A 19,909-nucleotide genomic window follows, 5' to 3' on the forward strand; every position below is an offset into this window, starting at 1 on the left:
CAGCATCCCCCTGTTCCACCACCCGCTCCACCACCGCTGCTGCCCCCCTCTGGTAAGACACCACCAGATTATAAGACGGACCCCATTTTTTTTCCACCCTTTTTTTTCCTCTAAATTTGGAGTCTTATAATCCGGTGCATCTTATAAACCGAAAAATACATGGGTTGGATATATCCCATAATATTTAGCATTAAGAAAAAAAAATGTGATACTCTGTTGGGAGATGTTTACAGTGTATGTGTCTGTGTGGACACCCGGTGGCTGTGATGTGAATTGCAGCCTGTTGAGGGTCTTGCTACTATGTAGCGATTACTGCATTCAGTTTCATCTTCAGAAGTTGGAGTTTTTTTAACCCCTTATTCTCCCTTTGTTATGAAGTTAGCAGCTATTCAATTAATTCAGTCAAAAAGCTTTTTGTTTTTTTTTTTAGTTTACAGAGAGATGTAAAATGATTTCTGAGCCTCCTTTCACCTAAACGTGGTAATTATTTTGTTAAGGCCATTATTTCCCGTGTGTAAAAATAAACCCGGCCTGAAGTTCTAATGATTGTGCCGGTGATGTACGAAGGCGAAACCTTCAAAGTGACGATTGTGCAGAAGGGCATCGGATGAACCTCCGAAAATAAATACAATTATCCCGAAAATAAAGGGCGACAGACAAAGGTCCCTGATAATTTCATTTGCTTTGTGTATGCAGCACGCGGTTCTCCGCTGCAGAGACCGCCAACTTAATAGTGGAGATGTGCCGCCCCGGCAGCGGTCAAACCAATCGGATCCGGGGTCTGCTGTGGCTCCAGGGTCTCCGGACCCGGGGCTCGCGGCCACTTCAAATAAATAGGGGGGTAAGAGTTCATGACGCCACCCGTGGTTCGCGGTAAGGGGAGTACCGACGCTGCCGGTGGGAGTACCCGGGGGAGATGGAGTGGGGCAGCCAGATGACGTTCCCTCCACGGGTAGGGGAGACCCGGATGATGGGGGTGTAGGGGAGCTGGTGCAGGTTGGAAGCAGGGGAGGACAGCGTACTCACTCAGGCAGTGTTGGTGGTGATGCGACCGCAAAGCAGACCTCGACACAAAGGTAAACCAAGTCTCCGGGTGCCGCTTCCTCTCTGGGGGAGCCCGTCCGGGAATCCGCTCCCTTTGATGCTGCCGATGGTCTTGACCTGCCTCCTTGCACTAATGTTTAGGTGTTTTCATGTGACCCCTCGGCTTGAAGCTTTCAGGGTCCCGCTCCCCACTATTTGGTAGGGAAGCTGTGCTCTCGATGGCTAACACTTGGGATCTCAGTGGGCCGCATAAGCTGGAAGGCCCTATCTCCCTCGTTGTGTTAGTGCCTTCGATCTCTAAGCTCTTGGGGACAGTTCATAGAGAGACTACCCTCCGCAGGTTAATTATAAGACTGTGTGAAGCTACTCCCTGATCTCGGGTCCAGTACCCTGCCACCGTGCGCGGTACCGGTTGGGTTATTAGGTACCCCGCTGCCAACCGTTCTCCAAAACTAAAGTCTGCTTTACACGTTGCAATTTCGCATATGATATCGTATGCGATTTGCAACACCCCCCTTCGTATGTGAGGCACGTTCAATTTGTTGAACGTGCCGCACATACGAGTAACCCCCGTCACACGTACATACCTTCCATACGACCTCGATGTGGGTGGCGAACGTCCACTTCCTGGAGTGGGAGGGGCGTTCGGCGTCACATCGACGTCACGCAGCAGCCGGCCAATAGAAGCGGAGGGGCGGAGCTGAGCGGGACGTAAACATCCCGCCCACCTCCTTCCTTCCGCATTGCCAGCGGGAGCCGCGGGACGCAGGTAAGATCTGTTCATCGTTCCTGGGGTGTCACACGCTGCGATGTGCGCTACCCCGGGTACGATGAACAATCTGACGTGCAATTCTAGAGAAATGAACGATGTGTATGCGATGAACGTTTTACCGTTCAATCGCAATTGCACGTAGCTGTTACATGCTACAATGTAACTTACGATGCCGGATGTGCGTCACTTACGACGTGACCCCGCCGACACATTGTAAGATACATTGCAGCATGTAAAGCGGGCTTTAGTCTGGCTCCTATCTCCAATACCCTACGACCAGATCTACGACTCATCCGGTCGGATCTACGACTCCTCTGGTTCCAGACCACCATCTGCGACCTAGCCAACATCTCCCAGGGATCTCCAACTCCCCCAGCTCCTCACTCTCTAAGGGCTACCACTCAACTGACCATGTCCCTCCCACCAGTCTGCCTGACCCCTAGGCGGGTGGCCCTATTCCAGCTAGACCACCCACTGGTGTGCCTGACAGGGTGTGGTGTGAGGTGACTAGGATTTGAATGCTGGTGGAAGCAACATCAAAAGTCAGGATCCCGGAACCATGAGGGGTTGAGTCCTGCACCAAAGGATAGAGAGTGCAGTACCCTGTGACACCCTACTAGTTCAGGGGCGTCACAAGTGCAGCTCTGGAGTATAATACAGGAGGTAATGCAGAATCAGTAATGTAATGTATGTATGTGACGCCCTGGCAAAACCAGGTAGTCACACATTAGGCCGCCGCATAACACCTTCCCTCACAGGGTTACATACAGCCGACCTGAAACCCTAGTCACCCCCCCCTCAGGGCAAGACAGGCACACCAGTGGGCGGGACCAGGCGGTTAGGAAACGCCCACCTAGAAGTCCGGAGAGCCCGGGGCGGGAAAACAAGTAGATTAGTTCAAGTTGAGAGGAGTGTGGGCTGGGGCTAGGTGTAGCTCCAGCGGAGGAGACGTACAAGTTGGACGGTGCCAGGGTTGGAGCCCTGTTACCTTGGTTAGGTGGCAGACGGTGGTCTCCGTCGGCAGGCGACGGGAAGACTGCAGCCGGAGATCCGAGGTGGACAGGGACAGGGTTGTAGCCCGCCGATACCGACACCGGAGACCCGACCCAGAAACTGTGCACAGAGGGGGTACTCGGACCCTGAAGCCAGGACCGGAACCAACGGCCTAGCTAATCAACCGGATTACAGGTCCTGTCCCAACCAAAGTCCCAAAAGCAGACAACCACCCACAGAGAGGGATAGGGCAACCGCCAGGTATGTCCAGGCACGCCGGCCCCTGCCATCGCCATCCCCTGCACAGAGACACTGGGCCCCAGGGCAACCATCCATACCCACGGAGGGGTTAACATCCAGCTGCAACTACATCTCCCCTGGGTGCCCCACAACAGCATCGGGGGTGCCATACTTCACCACACACCGTGGGTGGCGTCAAGGCTGTATAACTACGTCCCCCTTTTCATTTGGCGTGTCCACGTGACCCCCGGGTCCGGAGGATCCCTCGAGCCACACCGGGTCCGGATCCGAGCAGCCCGGCTGCTACAGGTGTGGGGGAGGCACATGTACACAGTGATTGCACCAGCAGAATAGTGAGTGCAGCTCTGAAGTATAATACAGGAGGTAACTCAGGATCAGTAATGTAATGTATATACACAGTGACTGCACCAGCAGAATAGTGAGTGCAGCTCTGGAGTATAATACAGGAGGTAACTCAGGATCAGTAATGTAATGTATGTACACAGTGACTGCACCAGCAGAATAGTGAGTGCAGCTGTGAAGTATAATACAGGAGGTAACTGAGGATTAGTAATGTAATGTATGTACACAGTGACTTCTCCAGCAGAATAGTGAGTGCAGCTCTGGAGTATAATACAGGCGGTAACTGAGGATCAGTAATGTAATGTATGTACACAGTGACTGCACCAGCAGAATAGTGAGTGCAGCTCTGGAGTATAATAGAAGAGGTAAGTCAGGATCAGTACAAGATAAGTAATGTAATGTATGTACACAGTTACTCTACTACCAGAATAGTGAGTGCAGCTCTGGAGTATAATACAGGATGTAACTCAGGATCAGTAATGTAATGTATGTACACAGTGACTGCACCAGCAGAATAGTGAGTGCAGCTCTGGAGTAAAATATAGGATGTAACTCAGGATCAGTAATGTAATGTATGTACACAGTGACTGCACCAGCAGAATAGTGAGTGCAGCTCTGGAGTATAACACAGGGGGTAACTCAGGATCAGTAATGTAATGTATGTACACAGTGACTGCACCAGCAGAATAGTGAGTGCAGCTCTGGAGTAAAATATAGGATGTAACTCAGGATCAGTAATGTAATGTATGTACACAGTGACTGCACCAGCAGAATAGTGAGTGCAGCTCTGGAGTATAACACAGGGGGTAACTCAGGATCAGTAATGTAATGTATGTACACAATGATTGCACCAGCAGAATAGTGAGTACAGCTCTGGAGTATATTACAAGCTGTAACTTATGTAACTTAGGATATTCACAATGACTCTATTAGCATTAATGTGAGATTATTTCTGTCTTTGTGAAAAAACAACTCGGAGGAAATCCCTTTTAATGCAGACGTGGTCCCATAACATGACAGCGGGGGCTGGTGATGGATGAGTAAGACGTCGCTAGTTAATAATTCTCGTCTTTTACATTCATCTTTCAAAATTAAGTAGAATTTCCTATTTATTGTAATATGCCGGATCCTCTGCTGAGCTCAGCTGTAAATTCGGGCTGGATTTCGCCCCCTCTGCCATGACACTGACAAACAGCGGTGAATTAAGTGTGGGACTTGTTCAGGTGACAGATTATACAAAATATATGAAAAACCCCGGCTTTCATCTAAACGCTCATTCATTTTTAATAAAGCTTTGTTTGTGTTTGCCGTACTGAGCCGGGATGGAAGTGATGGTGTGTATGGCGGCTCATGCAGCACCGCGCTCTAATCAGTGCAATATTGAGTCAGGTCTTCATAAATATGAAGGAGCAACACAAATCAGGCAGAGGATACAATCTCCTACGTGAGGCTCATGGACTGGAGAGCATTTATCAGACGGCTTATTTTTTTTACAACCGGAGATAATGTAGCGCAAAAGAGAATTTACTGGGAAATACGCTTAGTATATAAAGAGCAGGACACTGCGCGTACTGTAATCCAAAGCATTCAGAGGTGAGGAACTCGTGGTCACACTGAGCGTAGGGTGGACCAAAAGTTCCTTTTCCTGGATGCCAAGAAATATTCTAAACCACTTCCATGGTTAGACTATGTATATACCAGATACGTGAGGTTGGCCAGATACTTGGGATTGACTTGAGTAGAGAGCCAAATGCTTGGGGTTGACCTGAGTTGATGTCCAGATACTTGGGGTTGGCCAGATAATTGGGATTGATTTGAGTAGATGGCCAGATATTTGGGGTTGAGCGGAGTAGATAGCCAGATACTTGGGGTTGATTACATGGCCAGATACTTGGGGTTGGTCAGATACATGGGACTGAGTTGATTAGAGAGCCAGTTACTTGAGGTTGTATTGACTAGATAGCTAGAATCTTGGGGATGAATTGTAGTTGACCAGATATTTTGGGTTGAGTTAACTAGATGGCCAGATATTTGGGTTTGAGTTGAGTAAATTGCCAGATACTTGCGGTTGAGTTGAGTAGCTGGCAAGATAATTAGGGGTGAGTAGAGTAGTTGGACACATACTTGGGTTTGATTAAAGTAGCTGGCCAGATACTTGGGGTTGAGTTGAGTAGATAGCCAGATATTCTGGGTTGAGTTGAGTAGATGGCCGGATATGTGGGGTTGAGTTGAGTAGATGGTCAGATATGTTGGGTTGAGTTGAGTGGATAGCAGGATACTTGGAGTTGTGTTGACTAGATGGCCAGATACTTAGGTGGTTGAGTTGAATAAATGGCCAGATACTTGGGGTTGAGTTGAGGAGCTGGCCAGATAATTGGGGTTGAGTAGAGTAGTTGGACACATACTTGGGTGTGAGTAGAGTAGCTTGCCAGATACTTGGGGTTGAGTTGAGTAGATGGCCGGATATGTGGGGTTGAGTTGAGTAGATGGTCAGATATGTGGGGTTGAGTTGAATAGAAGGCCAAATACTTGGGGTTGAGTTGAATAGTTGACCAGATATTTGAGGGTGAGTTGATTTGATGGATAGATACTTGGCGTTAAGTAGATGGTCAGATACTTCCGGTTTAGTAGAGTAGGTGACTAGATACTTGGGGTTGAGTTAAGTAGATGGCCAGATATGTGGGGTTGAGTTGAGTAGATGGCCAGATATGTGTGGTTTAGTTGAGTAGATGGCCAGATATGTGGGGTTGAGTTGAGTAGATGGCCAGATATGTGGGGTTGAGTTGAGTAGATGGCCAGATATGTGGGGTTGAGTTGAGTAGATGGCCAGATATGTGTGGTTTAGTTGAGTAGATGGCCAGATATGTGGGGTTGAGTTGAGTAGATGGCCAGATATGTGTGGTTTAGTTGAGTAGATGGCCAGATATGTGGGGTTGAGTTGAGTAGATGGCCAGATATGGGGGGTTGAGTTGAGTAGATGGCCAGATATGGGGGGTTGAGTTGAGTAGACAGATAGATACGTGGGGTTTTGTTAAGTAAACGCATAGATACTTGGGTTTGAGTTTGATGCTGGTAGCATGGCACAGCAAATGTTTGGGCAGTGATTCTGAGATGTTTCCGCAGTACTTGAGAGCTATGGCAACTCTTCCAGAAGTTTTTATCCTTTTTAGAGAACCTACTGCACATTCCAGATGAGGTTACAATTATGCCTTTAGGTCTTTTCTAACATGTCCTTAATCAATTCTCCAAATGAAGACTCTAAATAATTGTCAGATACAAAATAAGAACTTTACATTGTCAGAAAAAATGTACCTAAGACGATAAACATATTTTGGCATGTATACGATTACAAACTGTGTTTGATTATGGTGTCCATGTATGTATGTAACATAACAACCTTCAACATGAGTATAATAAAACCTGTCTTCTTTCTGGTTTGCAGCCGTTGGACTGTGAGATTTTGGCCTTTCACACTCTACTGATCAAAGTTGAGAATGAAGATCCTCTAATTCCGGACATTGGCTACGGGGCGAGCTCTACAGCCACAGTTCAGATCAATGTATTAGATGTAAACGAGGGTCCAGTTTTTCAGCCTGATCCAATGAAAGTGTCGACACAAGAAAACATTCCTATCGGATCTATGTTGTTTACCGTAAGCGCGACAGATCCAGACACTCTCCAGCACCAAACTATACGGTGAGTTCACTGCACAAGTGTTGTCCCGTCATAAGCGTAGTCAAGGATGGACCAAACCATTCTGCTGTAGGGGGAAATTCTTTGTGATTATGTGGTACTGTGTCAGAAGATGTTTGTTATATGTGTCTATATCTGACCACCTAGTGGTTGTGATGTGAATTGCAGTCTGTCAATGCTTTTCCTGACATGGAAGACTAAAATGAGGCCTACGGTGGAATCATGTTGGTAGTTAAGCTGCTTATTGGCTCTTTTTTGTTATTTTACAGTGAATTATTTCTAGTTTGGTTTGGATCGTGGTGACTATTCGCTACCAAAGCTACAATGTAGATTCTCAGCATTTTTGGCAGGTATATCGACGATGCATTTTTTGTATTCGTGAATAGATTGACTGTGGCATGTCAATGTCAACCAAGTAGTTGCCAAGGACCAACAAACAACATCAAAATCTGCCCTTTGTACAAGACCCTGAGATTAATAATGTTGACCTTCACATCCCAAGTTTGTTTGTTTTTTTAAATGTTCCTATTGAAGATACTCAGCTGGTTACATAGAGACTTATGAAGGCAAATCTCCATGGGAAATGTATCCATACTGTGTTGGAATGGGATTCCTGTGTATCCAAGCCATTTTGGAGTAGGAGTGCCATGTATCCTTGCCATGTTGGAGCAGGAATGTGGTGTATCCATGCTGTGTTGGAGCACAAGTGTCATGTATCCATGCTGTGCTGGAGTAAGAGTGGGGTGTATCTGAGCCAAGTTGGAGTAGGAATGCCATGTATCTGAGCCATGTTGGAATAGGGATGCGGTGTATCTGAGCCATGTTGGAGTATGAGTGCTGTGTATCTGAGCCTTGTTGGAGTAGGAGTGCCGTATTTCTGTGCCATGTTGGAGTAGGATTGCCATGTATCCAAGCCATGTTGGAGTAGGAATGCTTTATTTCTATGCTGTGATTGAGTAGGAGTGCTGTCTATCAGTGCTGTGCGGGAGTAGGAGTGTCGTGGATCCGAGCTGTGTTGGAGTAAGAGTGCCGTATTTCCGTGCCGTGTTGGAGCAGTATTGCCGTATTTCCGTGCCGTGTTGGAGCAGGTTCGCCATGTTTCCATGTCATGTTGTAGCAGAATTGCTATATTTCCATGCCATGCTAGAGCAAGATCGCTGTATTTCCATGCCGAGTTGTAGCAGGATTGCCATATTTCTGTGCCGTGCTGGAGCGGGATTGCCATATTTCTGTGCCGTGCTGGAGCGGGATTGCTATATTTCCGTGTCGTGTTGGAGTAGGATTACCATATTTCTGTGTCATGTTGGAGTAGGATTGCTGTATTTCCGTTCCATGTTAGAGTAGGGTTGCCGTATTTTCGTGCCGTGTTGGAGTAAGATTGTCATATTTCTGTGCCATGCTGGAGCAGGATCGCCGTATTTTCGTGTCGTGTTGGAGTAGGATTGTGGTGTATCTGAGCCATGTTGGAGTAGGATTACCATATTTCTGTGTCATGTTGGAGTAGGATTGCTGTATTTCCGTTTCATGTTAGAGTAGGATTGCTGTATTTCCGTGCCATGCTGGAGCAGAATCGCCATTTTTCCGTGCCGTCTTGTACCAAGATTGCCGTATTTCCGTGCCGTGTTGTAGCAGAATCGCTGTATTTCCGTGCCATTTTGTAGCAGGATTGCCGTATTTGCGTGCCGTGTTGGAGTAGGATCGCCGTATTTCCATGCCGTATTGTAGCAGAATCGCCGTATTTCCATGCCGTGTTGTAGCAGAATCGCCGTATTTCCATGCCGTATTGTAGCAGAATCGCCGTATTTCCATGCCGTATTGTAGCAGAATCGCCGTATTTCCATGCCGTGTTGTAGCAGAATCGCCGTTTTTCCATGCCGTGTTGGAATAGGATTGCTGTGTATCCGAGCCATGTTGGAGTAGGATTACCATATTTCTGTGCCATGTTGGAGTAGGGGTCCTATGTATCTGAGCCGTGTGATATGTAAAAAGGAATAGTCTAATCCACTTCAAAAAACTAACGACCATCGCCTCCTCCTCCGATGCGGCCTCCTCCAAGAATTCAGAAATGATGAATTTTTAGATTGAAATATTTTTTGGACATATTTTATTTTTTTAATCTTTTTTATTCATTTTAAAAAGCAATAACAATACTTTATATATATATTTCATTGTGTTCATGATTTTTTAATAAACTTATACAAATCATTTTTTTACATAGTCGATTTTTCTCCTAATCTGTTTTTATAAAGCAAAAAAAAAACGGAACAGTCAGAGCTCGGGCGCTCGGATTGAATTTTCCGCTCTTTGGGGAAGACGGCAAATTATTAAGCGCGGCTGTATACATATATTTAAGAATAAAAAAAAAAATCAATTAAAAAAGCTAATTTAGTGACTTACAATTATAATTCCCTAATCTGAGACTCATGGGGAAGATTGTCATGTTCATTATTATAATTTGTTAATCCTCCTATATTAATGTTTCTGTCTTATGGACTTATAACATTATACCGCCGCTCTGCAACAACCCGAGCGCGGAGGACCACACCGGAAAACCCTTTTTTATTAATTTATGATACCCAACAAAGGGATGCAAATAAGACCGCGTCCTACACATTGTTATATTAACCATTCATGTTCCTGGGCGAAATACTGTAACCTGAACAAAGTGCTGAAAAGATGTCATTGTCCTTCTTATAAAGTATAATGAGGGCCGTGATCAACATTTCTACAATTGGGTTTTATTAAAAAGCTGGAGTACCCGCGATACCTAGGATAGTAACAAAGTCTCGAAATCTCCCACTCTCCCTCTATCCCACTCTCCCTCTATCCCACTCTCCCTCTATCCCACTCTCCCTCTATCCCACTCTCCCTCTATCCCACTCTCCCTCCATCCCACTCTCCCTCCATCCCACTCTCCCTCCATCCCACTCTCCCTCCATCCCACTCTCCCTCCATCCCACTCTCCCTCTATTCCACTCTCCCTTTCCCCCCTCCACCTCCTCCCCCTCTCTCGCAAACCCTCTCACCCGCTCTCCCTCTCTCCCACTCTCTCGTTATCCCCTCTCCCGCCTTCCCCTCTACCGCTCTCCCTTCTCCCGCTCTCCCTCCTGCTCTCCTTCTCTCCCACTATCCCCTTCTCCCGTTCTCCCCCTTTCACACTCTTTGTCTCTCCCCCTCAACCCCTCTTTTCTTATCCCTTCTTTCCCTCTCTCCTTTTCCCTCTCTCACCTCGCTGCCCCTCTCTTTCCCTACCTCTCCCGCTCTCTACCTCTCTCCCCCTCTCTCTCCTTCCGTCCCCCTCTCTCTCCTCTCTTCCCCTCTCCACTTCCCCCCTCTCCCTCTTTTTCCCTCTCTCTACCTCCATCCCCCTCCCTCTTCACCTTCTCTCCCTCTCTCTCTTCCCTTCTCCCACTCTTCCTCTCTCTTCCACTCTCCCACTCTTCCCTTCTCGCCATCTCCCCCTCTCTTCTTCTCCCCTTATCTCCTTCTCCCCTCTCCCACCCTACCCCCTCACCCTCCCTCTCTCCTCTTCTTCCTCTTTCCCTCTCTCCCTTCCCTCCCCTCTCCCCATGTCCCTCATACCCTCTACCTCTTTCTCCCTCTCTCTACCTCCATCTCTGTCCCTCTCCCCTTCTCTCACCCTCTCACCATCTCTCTCTTCCCCTCTCCCCTTCTCTCCTCCTCTCCCTCTTTTCTTCTCCCTCTCTCCCCTCCCGTCTCACCACCAACATCATATTACCTCACACATAATCTTCTTATACTAATAATGTCCTTCGTTGCCTATAGCAACCAATCACAGCTCCTATTAATCACCTGTAGTAAAACAAAAGCAGAGCTGTGATTGGTTGCTATAGGCCACCTGATAAATATTCAGGCTAACTGTCAAAACAGCCAATATATATTACATCACACAACCAAACAGTAAGTAAGCATTTTTGTTGGTTAACTTTCATAATATTGTTTATTTTCATGGGCGCCGGTTGTTCATCGTTTCCGTGGCAACACACGTTGCTCCGTGTGACACCACGGGAACGATGAACTTAGCTTACCTGCGTCCCACGGCACCCGCCGGCTTAATGGAAGGAAGGAGGTGGGCGGGATGTTTACATCCCGCTCATCTCCGCCCCTCCGCTTCTATTGGCCGGCCGCCGTGTGACGTCGCTGTGACGCCGAACGTCCCGCCCACTCCAAGAAGTGGACGTTCGTCACCTACAGCGAGGTCGTTTGGAGGGTAAGTATGTGTGACGGGGGTTAAACGAGTTTGTGCGCCACGGGCAGCGATTTGCCCGTGACGCAAAAGCGACGGGGGCGGGTACGATCACTCGTGTCTTTTTTTTTTAGTTGATTTCTAACCACAGTCCACATCAAAGTTGAATGTGGAGGGAAAAAAAAGAACCTGGAGAAGCCAAATGATGGAACATTTTTAATAAAATACAATTGCAAAAATGATTTATAGCCTAAAATACAAGCAAGTAAATGAAAAAAAAATAAAATAAATAAATAAAAAAAAATAAAATCTACCAATGATGGACAATCCCTTTAAATAGTTTTTTCTTCGCATAATTCCGATCCCTTTATATCGTCTCTTTCCCCCCAGGTTCGTTATCACTGATTTTGCTTCTTGTTCCGTCCCCTTCGTGTTCGCTCTTTATGGTTTGTCACTTTTAATTAAGAGCTAATGTGAATTAAGTCTTGTGTAATTCTGCTCTATTTTTTCCTGTATTGTTCCGGTGATAAATCATAATTACCGTCATTTTTTATTTATTTTTTTACGGCGCAGAATCTTGCAGCTAGTCATGTCGAGGCGCAGCAAATACCGGAACATTGACCATAGATGAGATTCCCCAATGGTTCGGAATGAGGCGTTGGAGCTACAGATTGAGCACCACAGCGCCGTACACCCTGTAGTGGCCAATCTCCGGTACTGCAGCTGACCTAGCATTGAAACTCAAAAGTAGAGATGCCGGATGTCAGACCCCACTGATCTGATTTGATAACAGATTTTAGTCCACAACAACCAATGCTGATCAGGTGCATTGATTACCCATCAAGAATGGAAAGGGGGTTGTGACCAGGTAAAGCAAGAATCGATATTATGTATCAGCACGGGTCATTATGTTTCAAGTAGGGTATGTCTATGGAGGACATAAATTCAAGTGATCCCCCCCACCCAAGTCGGTCTGCCATGGAATCTTCCGCGACATCTGCAGCGCAACATCTGAGAGATTGAGGTAGAGGACGGCGGAGGTTGGGTCAGAGCAGAATGGCGGAGATTGCAGAAGAGCAGGACGACAGAGATCGTGGTAGAGCAGGGCAGTGGAGGTTGTGGCAGAGCAGAACAGCAGAGGTTGCAGTAGAGCAGGGCGGTGGAGGTTGCGGCAGAGGTTGTGGTAGAGCAGGGTGGTGGAGGTTGTGGCAGAGTTTGCAGTAGAGCAGGGTGGTGGAGGTTGCAGTAGAGCAGGGTAGTGGAGGTTGCAGTAGAGCAGGGTGGTGGAGGTTGCGGCAGAGGTTGCGGTAGAGCAGGACGGCAGAGGTTGCGGTAGAGGAGGACGGCAGAGGTTGCGGTAGAGCAGGGTGGTGGAGGTTGCGGCAGAGGTTGCGGTAGAGCTGGACGGCAGAGGTTGCAGTAGAGCTGGACGGCAGAGGTTGCAGTAGAGCGAGACACCAGAGGTTGCAGTAGAGCTCAATGGCAGAGGTTGCGGTAGAGCTGGACGGCAGAGGTTGCAGTAGAGCTGGACGGCAGAGGTTGCAGTAGAGCTGGATGGCAGAGGTTGCGGTAGAGCTGGACGGCAGAGGTTGCGGTAGAGCTGGACGGCAGAGGTTGCAGTAGAGCTGGACTGCAGAGGTTGCGGTAGAGGTGGACGGCAGAGGTTACGGTAGAGCTGGACGGCAGAGGTTGCGGTAGAGCTGGATGGCAGAGGTTGCGGTAGAGCTGGATGGCAGAGGTTGCAGTAGAGCTGGATGGCAGAGGTTGCGGTAGAGCTGGACGGCAGAGGTTGCAGTAGAGCTGGACGGCAGAGGTTGCGGTAGAGCTGGACGGCAGAGGTTGCGGTAGAGCTGGACGGCAGAGGTTGCGGTAGAGCTGGATGGCAGAGGTTGCGGTAGAGCTGGATGGCAGAGGTTGCGGTAGAGCTGGATGGCAGAGGTTGCAGTAGAGCTGGACGGCAGAGGTTGCAGTAGAGCTGGACGGCAGAGGTTGCGGTAGAACTGGATGGCAGAGGTTGCAGAAGAGCTGGACGGTAGAGGTTGCGGTAGAGCTGGACGGCAGAGGTTGCAGTAGAGCTGGACGGCAGAAGTTTCGGTAGAGCGGGACGGCAGAGATTGCGGTAGAGAAAATTGGTAGAGATTACAGTAACCCAAGACAGCAGACATTAAGGTAGGGCAGGACGGCAGAGGTTGTGATACAGCAGGACAGCAGAGGTTGCGGTAGAGCAGGAGGGCAGAAGTTGCGGTAGAGCAAGATAGCAGAGGTTGCGGTAGAGCAAGGCAGTAGAGGTTGCGGTAGAGCAGGACGGCAAAGGTTGCAGTAGAGCTGGACGGCAGAGGTTGCAGTAGAGCTGGACAGCAGGGGTTGCAGTAGAGCTGGATGGCAGAGGTTGCAGTAGAGCGGGACTGCAGAGGTTGCTGTAGAGCTGGACGGCAGAGGTTGCGGTAGAGCTGGACGGCAGAGGTTGCGGTAGAGCTGGACGGCAGAGGTTGCGGTAGAGCTGGATGGCAGAGGTTGCGGTAGAGCTGGACGCCAGAGGTTGCGGTAGAGCGGGACTTCAGAAGTTGCGGTAGAGCTGGACGGCAGAGGTTGCGGTAGAGCTGGACGGCAGAGGTTGCGGTAGAGCTGGACGGCAGAGGCTGCAGTAAAGCTGGATGAAAGAGGTTGCAGTGGAGCTGGACGACAGAGGTTGCGGTAGAGTGAGATGGCAGAGATTGCAGTAGAGAAGGATGGCAGAGGTTGCGGTAGAGCAGGGCAGTAGAGGTTGTGGTAGAGCAGGGCAGTAGAGGTTGTGGTAGAGCAGTGCGGCAGATGTTGCAGTAAAGCAAGTTGGCAGAGGTTGAGGTAGAGCAGTTCGGCATAGATTGTGGCAGAGGTTGCTGAAGAGCTGGATGGCAGAGCTTGCGGTAGAGCAGGGCAGTAGAGGTTGCGGTAGAGAAGAAGGGCAGAGGTTGCGGTAAAGCAAGATAGCAGAGGTTGAGGTAGAGCGGTTCAGCAGAGCCTGGCGGCAGAGGTTGTGGCAGAGGTTGAGGTAGAGCAGTTCGGCAGAGATTGTGGCAGAGCCTGGCGGCAGAGGTTGTGGCAGAGCCTGGCGGCAGAGGTTGAGGTAGAGCGGTTCGGAAGAGATTGGGGCAGAGGTTGTGGCAGAGCCTGGCGGCAGAGGTTGAGGTAGAGCGGTTCGGCAGAGGTTGTGGCAGAGCCTGGCGGCAGAGGTTGAGGTAGAGCAGTTCGGAAGAGATTGGGGCAGAGGTTGTGGCAGAGCCTGGCGGCAGAGGTTGTGGAAGAGCCTGGCGGCAGAGGTTGATGTAGAGAGGTTCGGCAGAGGTTGTGGCAGAGCCTGGCGGCAGAGGTTGAGGTAGAGCGGTTCGGAAGAGATTGGGGCAGAGGTTGTGGCAGAGCCTGGCGGCAGAGGTTGATGTAGAGAGGTTCGGCAGAGGTTGTGGCAGAGCCTGGCGGCAGAGGTTGAGGTAGAGCGGTTCGGAAGAGATTGGGGCAGAGGTTGTGGCAGAGCCTGGCGGCAGAGGTTGTGGAAGAGCCTGGCGGCAGAGGATGTGGCAGAGCCTGGCGGCAGAGGTTGTGGAAGAGCCTGGCGGCAGAGGTTGTGGCAGAGCCTGGCGGCAGAGGTTGTGGAAGAGCCTGGCGGCAGAGGTTGTGGAAGAGCCTGGCGGCAGAGGTTGTGGCAGAGCCTGGCGGCAGAGGTTGTGGCAGAGCCTAGCGGCAGAGGTTGCTGAAGAGCAGGATGGCAAAGTTTGTGGTAAAACAGGATGGCACAAGTTGCGGTTGCACCCTGACTCCGAATCCTGAACGGACCCTATATGCCCTTCTGCCCATGTGCAGAGCCGGGCACCACAATGAAGTCTCCGGTTACAGATTGTGCACCCAGGCAGGACGCCTCTGCTCTAGACATTGCCTCGGTGCCGGTGGCGGTCCCATCACAGGCGGACAGCTCGGTGACAGCCTCCTCACTGACTGACACTAATATCCCCTGTCATGTAGGTGATGGTACATCTGCAGGAATCCACTATGAGCGCAGCTCTGCAGTGCTCCATTATAACAGCTTGTATCATAGCGGAAGGCTTCATTCTCGGCTCGTCTGTGCCAAGTATGTTTTTCCTTTCTACTTGAATCCTTGGGGAGGCGGAAGCAGCGGCTCCGGGCGATGGGTTTCTTTCCAGACAATCCGCTTTCTTCTTTCCTGCGCCGTTGGCCTGTTTTCTGCTTTCTTCCTGTGCCCTGCACACAGGATGCAGCAATAACAGCAAGGTATATACTGTATAATATTATATCTCGGGGAAATGGACCCAAAACTCCGCAATAACTCGGATTCTAAAGCGCAACGTTATCATTCACTTCAATCATAAAGAAAGTCTACATTCTGGGACCGATTTATTAAACTATAAATACCATTCACATTGTGTCTCAGGAGAAGGCGAAAAACAAAAAACGTCTTCAAGGTTCCCTGCATATTCAGTATCGCCCACTGATAATACTTTTTATAAAACTCCTTCGAGACATTTCGGAATATATTTGGTTTTTCAAAACTAACTCTCAGTTATCGGTAAGAGTATAGAGAGTTTATAAAATAGCATAATAATTCTATATAGAAACTTGACTATACTAATACTGCCCCTACGTACAAAAATACAACTACTATAATACTGCCCCTATGTACAAGCATATAACTACTATAATACTGCCCCTATGTACAAGAATATAACTACTATAATACTGCCCCCTATGTACAAGAATACAACTACTATAATACTGCCCCCTATGTACAAGAATATAATTACTATAATACTGCCCCCTATGTACAAGAATACAACTACTATAATACTGCCCCTATGTACAAGAATATAACTACTATAATACTGTCCCCTGTGTACAAAAATATAACTACTATAATACTGCCCCCTATGTACAAGAATATAACTACTATAATACTGCCCCTATGTACAAGAATATAACTACTATAATACTGCCCCCTATGTACAAGAATATAACTACTATAATACTGCCCCCTATGTACAAGAATATAACTACTATAATACTGCCCCCTATGTACAAGAATATAACTACTATAATACTGCCCCCTATGTACAAGAATATAACTACTATAATACTGTCCCCTATGTACAAGAATACAACTACTATAATACTGCCCCTATGTACAAGAATATAACTACTATAATACTGCCCCTATGTACAAGAATATAACTACTATAATACTGCCCCTATGTACAAGAATATAACTACTATAATACTTCTCCTATGTACAAAAATACAACTACTATCATACTGCCTCCTATGTACAAGAATATAACTACTATAATACTGCCCCTATGTACAAGAATATAACTACTATAATACTGTCCCCTATGTACAAGAATACAACTACTATAACACTGCCCTATGTACAAGAATATAACTACTATAATACTGCCCCTATGTACAAGAATATAACTACTATAATACTGCCCTATGTACAAGAATATAACTACTATAATACTGCTCCTATGTACAAAAATACAACTACTATAATACTGCCCTATGTACAAGAATATAAATACTATAATACTGCTCCTATGTACAAAAATACAACTACTATCATAGTGCCTCCTATGTACAATAATATAACTACTATAATACTGCCCCTATGTACAAGAATATAACTACTATAATACTGCCCCTATGTACAAGAATATAACTACTATAATACTGCCCCTATGTAAAAGACTATAACTACTATAATACTTCTCCTATGTACAAGAATATAACTACTATAATACTGCCCCTATGTACAAGAATATAACTACTATAATACTGCCCCCTATGTACAAGAATATAACTACTATAATACTGCCCCTATGTACAAGAATATAACTACTATAATACTTCTCCTATGTACAAGAATATAACTACTATAATACTGCCCCTATGTACAAGAATATCACTACTATAATACTGCCCCCTATGTACAAGAATATAACTACTATAATACTGCCCCTATGTACAAGACTATAACTACTATAATACTGCCCCCTATGTACAAGAATATAACTACTATAATACTGCTCCTATGTACAAGAATATAACTACTATAATACTGCCCCTATGTCCAAGAATATAACTACTATAATACTGCCCCCTATGTACAAGAATATAACTACTATAATACTGCCCCCTATGTACAAGAATATAACTACTATAATACTGTCCCCTATGTACAAGAATACAACTACTATAACACTGCCCTATGTACAAGAATATAACTACTATAATACTGCTCCTATGTACAAAAATACAACTACTATAATACTGCCCTATGTACAAGAATATAAATACTATAATACTGCCCCTATGTACAAAAATACAACTACTATCATACTGCCTCCTATGTACAAGAATATAACTACTATAATACTGCCCTATGTACAAGAATATAACTACTATAATACTGCCCTATGTACAAGAATATAACTACTATAATACTGCCCCTATGTACAAGAATATAACTGCTATAATACTGCCTACTATGTACAAGAATATAACTACTATAATACTGCTCCTATGTACAAAAATACAACTACTATAATACTGCCCTATGTACAAGAATATAAATACTATAATACTGCTCCTATGTACAAAAATACAACTACTATCATACTGCCTCCTATGTACAAGAATATAACTACTATAATACTGCCCCTATGTACAAGAATATAACTACTATAATACTGCCCCTATGTACAAGAATATAACTACTATAATACTGCCCCTATGTACAAGACTATAACTACTATAATACTGCCCCCTATGTACAAGAATATAACTACTATAATACTGCCCTATGTACAAGAATATAACTACTATAATACTGCTCCTATGTACAAAAATACAACTACTATAATACTGCCCTATGTACAAGAATATAAATACTATAATACTGCTCCTATGTACAAAAATACAACTACTATCATACTGCCTCCTATGTACAAGAATATAACTACTATAATACTGCCCCTATGTACAAGAATATGACTACTATAATACTGCCCCTATGTACAAGAATATAACTACTATAATACTGCCCCTATGTACAAGACTATAACTACTATAATACTGCCCCCTATGTACAAGAATATAACTACTATAATACTGCCCCTATGTACAAGAATATAACTACTATAATACTGCCCTTATGTACAAGAATATAACTACTATAATACTGCCCCTATGTACAAGAATATAACTACTATAATACTGTCCCTATATACAAGAATATAACTACTATAATACTGCTCCTATGTACAAGAATATAACTACTATAATACTGCCCCTATGTACAAGAATATAACTACTATAATACTGCCTCTATGTACAAGAATATAACTACTATAATACTGCCCCTATGTACAAGAATATAACTACTATAATACTGCCCCTATGTACAAGAATATAACTGCTATAATACTGCCACTATATACAAGAATATAACTACTATAATACTGCCCCCTATGTACAAGAATATAACTACTATAATACTGCCCCCTATGTACAAGAATATAACTACTATAATACTGCCCCTATGTACAAGAATATAACTACTATAATACTGCTCCTATGTACAAGAATATAACTTCTATAATACTGCCCCTATGTACAAGAATATAACTACTATAATACTGCACCTATGTACAAGAATATAACTATTATAATACTGCCCTATGTACAAGAATATAACTACTATAATACTGCCCTATGTACAAGAATATAACTACTATAATACTGCCTCTATGTACAAGAATATAACTACTATAATACTACCCCCTATGTACAAGAATATAACTACTATAATACTGCCCCTATGTACAAGAATATAACTACTATAATACTGCACCTAAGTACAAGAATATAACTATTATAATACTGCCCTATGTACAAGAATATAACTACTATAATACTGCCCTATGTACAAGAATATAACTACTATAATACTGCCCTATGTACAAGAATATAACTACTATAATACTGCCCCTATGTACAAGAATATAACTACTATAATACTGCCCTATGTACAAGACTATAACTACTATAATACTGCCCTCTATGTACAAGAATATAACTACTATAATACTGCTCCTATGTACAAGAATATAACTACTATAATAGTGTCCCTATGTACAAGAATATAACTACTATAATACTGCCCCCTATGTACAAGAATATAACTACTATAATACTGCCCTCTATGTACAAGAATATAACTACTATAATACTGCCCCCTATGTACAAGAATATAACTACTATAATACTGCTCCTATGTACAAGAATATAACTACTATAATACTGCCCTATGTACAAGAATATAACTACTATAATACTGCCCCTATGTACAAGAATATAACTACTATAATACTGCCCTATGTACAAGACTATAACTACTATAATACTGCCCTCTATGTACAAGAATATAACTACTATAATACTGCTCCTATGTACAAGAATATAACTACTATAATAGTGCCCCTATGTACAAGAATATAACTACTATAATACTGCCCCCTATGTACAAGAATATAACTACTATAATACTG

General features: G+C 45.4%; 1 protein-coding gene across 1 annotated transcript in view; it reads left to right on the forward strand.

Moving 5' to 3' along the window:
• Positions 1–19,909, forward strand: part of CDH13 (cadherin 13) — an 867,885-nt gene that overhangs the window by 721,854 nt on the left and 126,122 nt on the right. Inside the window, exon 10 of the mRNA XM_075326087.1 lies at positions 6,855–7,108. Coding sequence (XP_075182202.1) covers positions 6,855–7,108 — 254 coding nt within the window. The remainder of the gene's footprint in view (positions 1–6,854; positions 7,109–19,909) is intronic.

Source organism: Anomaloglossus baeobatrachus, chromosome 10 (genome assembly GCF_048569485.1).
Source record: "Anomaloglossus baeobatrachus isolate aAnoBae1 chromosome 10, aAnoBae1.hap1, whole genome shotgun sequence".
NCBI classification, from domain to species: domain Eukaryota; kingdom Metazoa; phylum Chordata; class Amphibia; order Anura; family Aromobatidae; genus Anomaloglossus; species Anomaloglossus baeobatrachus.